General features: G+C 52.5%; 1 protein-coding gene across 2 annotated transcripts in view; it reads right to left on the reverse strand.

Annotated features, from left to right (window-relative positions):
- The window catches only part of gle1 (GLE1 RNA export mediator), a 51,863-nt gene extending 45,663 nt beyond the window's left edge, over positions 1–6,200 (reverse strand). Inside the window, exons 1-2 of one of the 2 annotated variants that reach the window (XM_085965298.1) lie at positions 6,055–6,200; positions 724–933 (exon numbers count right to left, since the gene is read on the reverse strand). In XM_085965298.1, coding sequence (XP_085821424.1) covers positions 724–933; positions 6,055–6,153 — 309 coding nt within the window. In that variant the 5' untranslated portion in view covers positions 6,154–6,200. The remainder of the gene's footprint in view (positions 1–723; positions 934–6,054) is intronic. The other variant, XM_085965299.1, reaches the window with a different exon arrangement.
- Between the last annotated feature and the right edge of the window lie 632 nt (positions 6,201–6,832).

Here is a 6,832-nt window from a genome sequence, read left to right on the forward strand (position 1 = left end):
CAGCAAGCTCCCACAAACGGCAATGTGATAATGACCAGATAATCTGTTTTAGTGATGTTGGTTGAGGGATAAACAGTGGCCCCAGGACACCCGGGGAGAACTCCCCTGCTCTTCTTCAAAATATGCCAAATGCCATGGGATTTTTTACGTTCACCTGAGAGAGCAGACGGGGCCTCGGTTTAACATCTCATCCGAAAGACAGCACCTCCGACAATGCAGCACTCCCTCAGCACTGCACTGGAGTGTCAGCCTAGATTTTTGCGCTCAGATCTCTGGAGTGGGGACTTGAACCCACAACCTTCTGACTCAGAGGCGAGTGTGCTACCAACTGAGCCACAATGACTAATTACACTACAGTACTTAGTACAGGAAACTCTTGATTTACCGGCACCTAAATAACCGGAAATCTGTTAACCGGCAAAATTCATGAGTAGGTTCAGGTAAGTTTTACTTCATATTAGTGGCCGTTCCTGGATCTGTGGCCGTGTAACCGGGGTTCCTGCACCTGTTGCTATGCAACAGGAACGCCTGGATCTGTGGCCATGTACGGGGGTCTCGTACATTTTACTATACCTCCCTGTAATCCGGACTTTTTGATAAACCGGCACCACGCCGGTCCCGGATAAAAAGTGTTTCCTGTACACTGCAATTACAGAGAGCAATGAACACCTTCGGAGTGTATTAGGAGGCTCTAATGAAAGGGGTTCAAGGACGTGAACAAACCTGTACATTATTATTAGTTTCCTCTTCTGTTCCGTGGACTGGAGAAGGAACAGGCGTCTCCTGGAGCTGGTCATCTCCAGCGAGGCCATAGATCAGAGGTGTTAAATTCTCTGAGGTGTTGGATTGAGTCTCTGGTTGGGAGAAGTGGTCCAGTACCCATGCCGAGGTCACAGAGAGCTTGGGAGAGGATCTGCATTGTTCCAAAACATGCTGGAAAAAAAAGAGAGAATAGAATGAAGTAAAACTTCAGATTCTTGAAATAACCTGGGGCAGGGAGGCAGTTATTCAAACGTAAGTTCGCCTTCAAAGAGCACTCATTGGGGGGGGGGGGGGGGGGAAGAGGGTTAAAAAACAATCACCTTTAAAAATAATAATCTTTAAAAAAAAAAATTCTGTCTCCCCCCACCTCTCCTGAACAATATTTATCCCTCAACCAACAGCACTAAAAATCAGATTACAGGAAACTTTGTGCTAACCGGCACCGACGGGACCGAGCTGTTGCCGTCCCATCAAAACTGCCGGACAAACCAGCGCTAATGTTAAAACATACGGAAGCTTTTGAGCTCCGTATCTAGCAACAAACCCTAACAGCTTCTAAACAGTCGGCCGTAGCTTGCAAGCGTCTCTGTAGCTAAGCAACAGCTTTAGCTAGACCTTGCAGAGCCAGACTGGTGAAAAAAAAGCAACGAAAAGAAAAAAAACTTACTGAACCGACTCCTGAATTTTGCCGGTGGCTCGAGCATTCCGGACAGTTAACCTCCGGATAAACCAAAGTTTCCTGTATCTGGTCATTATCACATTGCTGTTTGTGGGACGTTGCTGTGCGCAAATTGGCAGCCGCGTTTCCTACATTACAACAGTGACTACACTTCAAAAAGCACTTCATTGGCTGTCAAGCGCTTTGGGACGTCCCGAGGTTGTGAAAGGCACTACAGAAACGCAAGTCTTTACTTATTGCCCCCTTTTCCCTACTTGCTTCACATAACCCCGACCCTCCCACCTTCCCCTTGCTTGTCTTAATCGTCGTCCCATTTGCTCCCTTCCTGGGAATTATGCTCCCCACATCACCCATGGCCTCTCACGGGACCCGCTTAGGCGGCTGGAGCTGGAACAAGGTGTGAATTCTATCAGGAATCACAGCAACAACGAAGACATTTTTGCTTTATACAGGAAACTCTCTTTTTACCGGCAGCTAAATAACCTCTTAAATCTCTTACCTGAACCTACTCCTGAATTTTGCCGGTTAAGTTTTACTTCATATTAGTGGCCGTGTAACCGGGGTTCCTGGATCTGTGGCCGTGTAACCGGGGTTCCTGCACCTGTTGCCATGCAACAGGGACGCCTGGATCTGTGGCCGTGTACGGGGCTCTCGTACCTTGATAAGTATACCCCTCTGTAATCCGGACTTTTTGATCAACCGGCACCACGCCGGTCCCGTCGGTGCCGGATAAAAAAAAGAGTTTCCTGTACAATTGTGAGAAAAAGGTGTTGGAAAGGGGACAAACAGTGCCCTGGCTTATTTGAACTACACTGAGTTATACTGTGGGAACCGAATAACAAGTTAGCTCAAGCCGTGTGTACAAAAATAGTACGATGGGATATGCCAGTACAATACTGAAAAACACGGAGTTTGTTGTTGGGTATCCCATTCCTATCCTGACTTACATGGATATAAATAATACAACAACTTGCATTTGTACAATGCCTTGAACGTAAAATTTAAAATTCTCATCCTTGTGTTCAAATCCCTCCATGGCCTCGCCCCTCCTCCAGTCTGTAACCTTCTCCAGCCCCACAACCCCAAGATCGCTGCGCGCCGCCAATTCTGGCCTCTTGCGCGTCCTCGATTTTAATCGCTCCACCATCGGCGGCCGTGCCTTCAGCTGCCTGGGTCCTCAGCTCAGGAATTCCCTCTCTAAACCTCTCTGTCTCTCTACTCCTTTAAAAAGCTCTTTAAAACCTAACTCTTTGACCTGCCCTAATATCTCCTTATGTGGCTTGGTGTCAAATTTTGTTTTATAACGTTCCTGTGAAGCGCCTGGGGACATTTTACTACGTTAAAGGCGCTATATAAATGCAAGTTGTTGTTGCTGTAAACAAACGTCCCAATGGACGATGACCCAGAAGGAGTTATCAGGAGGGGCCACCAAAAGCTTGATCAAAGTGGTGGGTTTTCAGGGGGGTCAGGGAGGTAGAGAGGTTTAGGGAGGGAATTCCAGAGAGTGGGGCCTTGGCAGCTGAAGGCACGGCCACCAACAGAAGAGTAAAGGAAGGAGGGGAGGGACAGGATGCCGGAGTCAGTGGAATGGAAAGTTTCAGCGGGGGGGGCGGGGGAATGAAGGGTCATACCACTGGAGGAGTTACAGAGATACGGAGGAATGCTGCCATGGACATGTTCAAACACCAAGGATGAGAATGCTGAATTCGAGGTGCTGGAAGACTGACATCCAACGATGTCTGCGAGGACATAGAAACATAGAAGATAGGAGCAGGAGTAGGCCATTCAGCCCCTTGAGCCTCTTCCACCATTTAATGCGATCATGGCTGATCATCCAAATTCAGTACCCTGTCCCTGCTTTCTCCCCATATCCCTTGATCCCTTTAGCCTTAAGAAATATATCTAACTCTTTCTTGAATATATTTAATAAGTTGGCCTCAACTGCCTTCTGTGGTAGAGAATTCCACAGGTTCACCACTCTCTGGGTGAAGAAATTCCTCCTCATCTCTTATCCTTAGACTGTGGCCCCTGGTTCTGGACTCCCCCCGCCATCGGGAACATCCTTCCTGCATCTAGTCTGTCTCGTCCTGTTAGAATTTTATAAGTTTCAATGAGATCCCCTCTCATTCTTCTAAACTCTAGCAAATATAAGCTTAATCGACCCAATCTCTCTTCATACGTCATTCCTGCCATCCCAGGTATCAGTCTGGTTCGCTGCACTCCCACCATGGCAAGAACATCCTTCCTCAGATAAGGCGACCAAAACTGCACACAATACTCAAGGTGTGGTCTCACCAAGGCCCTGTACAACTGCAGCAAGACATCCTTGCTCCTGTACTCGAATCCTCTCGCTATGAAGGCCAACATACCATTTGCCTTCTTAACCGCCTGCTGCACCTGCATGCTTACCTTCAGCGACTGGTGCACAAGGACACCCAGGTCTCATTGCACTTCTCCTTTTCCCAATCTATTGCCATTCAGATAATAATCTGCCTTCCTGTTTTTGCCACCAAAGTGGATAACCTCGCATTTATCCACATTATACTGCATCTGCCATGCATCTACCCAATCACCCAACCTGTCCAAATCATACTGGAGTTTCTCTGCATCCTCCTCACAGCACACACGCCCACCCAGTTTTGTGTCGTCTGCAATGTGTCGTCTGACAGTGGTGATGGGTGAGCGGGACTTGGGTGTGGAACCGGATACAGATAGCTTTGGATGAGCTGAGGGTGGAGTTCAGGAGAGCACTGGAATAGTTGAGGCTGGAGTCGGCAAAGGAATGGATAAGGGTTTCAGTGGCCGATGGGCTGAAGAAAGAAAGACTTGCATTTCTATAGAGCCTTTCACAACCACCGGACATCCCAAAGCGCTTTACAGCCAAAGTAGTACTTTTTCAAGAGTAGTCACTGTTGTAGCTCTTTTAGTGCAACCAATAAACAAATAAACTGTAACTTAACAAAAAACATTAAAGGAAACTTAATAAATTAAATTAAAATTTTGTTGCTGGGGGTGATTATGCACTCCAGTCCCTCCGGTGCTCACAGGTCGCGGAAGGTCTCGAGCGTACCGGCGGACACCGCGTGTTCCATCTCCAGTAGTCACTGTTGTAAAGTAAGAAACACGGCAGCCAATTTATGCAGAGTAAGCTCCCACAAACAGCAATGTGCAAATGACCAGATAATCTGTTTTGCTTGTGATGTTGTGATAAATATTGGCCCCAGGACAGCAGGGAGAACTCCCCTGCTCTTCTTCGAAATAGTGCCATGGGATCTTTTACATCCACCTGGGAGAGCAGACGGGGCTTCGGTTTAACGTCTCATCCGAAAGACAGCACCTCTGACAGTTCCTAAGTCCCTGGAGTGGGGACTTGAACCCACAACCTTCTGACTCAGAGGCGAGAGTGCTGCCCACTGAGCTGTTGGGGTGGGAGCTAGGTGGTGGTATTTCCATTAGTTCCGCTGAGCGACGATGCACTTCTATCACGAGATGTTTCAAAGGAAAACAAAGGACAACAAGGAAACCCGAGGGGAGGGGAGGGGAATGAGGGGGTAAATGTAAGAAAATTGGGCTGGAGAGGAGGCATTTGCAAGGTCAGGTTGCCAAACTCTCCTGTATGACCCAGATTCCTGGCCCCCAAAACCTATTCTGCCCTCCTTCCCCTCTCCCCCTGGTTTATAGCAGGGAGAAGCAGAGTCGGGGAGGGGGAGAAGGGGAGAGGGAGAGGGGGTGGGGGGTAAAGGGGGAGGCCTTGGGAGAGGGTTTCAGGGCCTGGAAGGGGGGGGGGGGGGGGGAGATCGGGTTTCAGGGCCGGTGGGGGGGGGGGGCAGAATCGATCGGGTTTCAGGGCCTGGGGGGGGAGATCGGGGTTCAGGGCCTTGGGGGGGGGGGGGGGATCAGGGTTCAGGGCCTTGCGGGGGGGGGGGGGGAGATCGGGGTTCAGGGCCTTCGGGGGGGATCAGGGTTCAGGGCCTTGGGGGGGGGGATGGGGAGATCGGGGTTCAGGGCCTGGGGGGGGGGGGGGAGATCGGGGTTCAGGGCCTGGGGGGGGGAGATCGGGGTTCAGGGCCTGGGGGGGGGGAATCGGGGTTCAGGGCCTTGCGGGGGGGGGTGGAGATCGGGGTTCAGGGCCTGGGGGGGGGAGATCGGGGTTCAGGGCCTTGGGGGGGGGGGAGATCGGGGTTCAGGGCCTTGGGGGGGGAGATCGGGGTTCAGGGCCTTGGGGGGGGGGGGAGATCGGGGTTCAGGGCCTTGGGGGGGGGGGGAGATCGGGGTTCAGGGCCTGGGGGGGGCGGAGATCGGGGTTCAGGGCCTTGGGGGGGGGAGATCGGGGTTCAGGGCCTTGGGGGGGGGGAGATCGGGGTTCAGGGCCTTGGGGGGGGGGGAGATCGGGGTTCAGGGCCTGGGGGGGGGGGGGAGATCGGGGTTCAGGGCCTTGGGGGGGGGGAGATCGGGGTTCAGGGCCTGGGGGGGGGGCGGAGATCGGGGTTCAGGGCCTGGGGGGGGGCGGAGATCGGGGTTCAGGGCCTGGGGGGGGGGGAATCGGGTTTCGGGGCCTGGGAGAGGGGGGGAGTTTAGGGGCTCGGGTCGGGCTCCTGCCGGGCCGCACTCACGTCTCCCTCCTCCAGCCAGCTCCTGTCGTAAGCCAGCTGCCCTTTCCGCGAGTTGCGCAGCGCCTCCAGCGTCTCCCAGCGTTTATCCTCCGTCGGCATCTTTCCCTCCTCCCGCCGCCCGCCGGAACCTTCAGACCCGGAACGGAATAACCCGCCCCCACCTTCCCACCATAATCCGCTTCCCCTCCAGCATTTCCGGTTCCGGCCGGCCCGCCCGATCACCATGGCAACCAGGTAGCACAGGCCTTGGCTCCCAGAGAGACAGGTGTATGTGGGTCATTGAAGCTTATAATAAAGCATAGAGGAGAGATTGAGTAGACTAGCCCTCACCTTCACATGGTCCATCTCTGACTCTTCCCTTCCTCGACTTTTCTGTCTCCATCTCTGGGGATAGGTTATCGACCAATATTCACTACAAACCCACTGACTCCCACAGCTACCTGGACTACACTTCCTCCCACCCCGCCTCCTGTAAGGACTCTATTCCATTCTCCCAGTTTCTCTGTCTCCGCCGTATCTGCTCCGACGATGCCACCTTCCACACCAGTGCTTCAGACATGTCTTCCTTTTTCCGCAACCGAGGATTCCCCTCTACCATGGTTGACACTGCCCTCGACCGTGTCAGTTCTATCTCCCGCACTTCTGCCCTCACCCCTGCCCCTCCCTCCCGGAACCACGATAGGGTTCCCCTTGTCCTCACCTTTCACCCCACCAGCCTCCACATTCAACGGATAATCCTCCGGCATTTCTGCTACCTCCAAAGTGATCCCACCACCAA

Source organism: Somniosus microcephalus, chromosome 23, assembly GCF_052327205.1.
Source record: "Somniosus microcephalus isolate GS21.2 chromosome 23, FLI_Smic_1.0, whole genome shotgun sequence".
Taxonomy (NCBI): domain Eukaryota; kingdom Metazoa; phylum Chordata; class Chondrichthyes; order Squaliformes; family Somniosidae; genus Somniosus; species Somniosus microcephalus.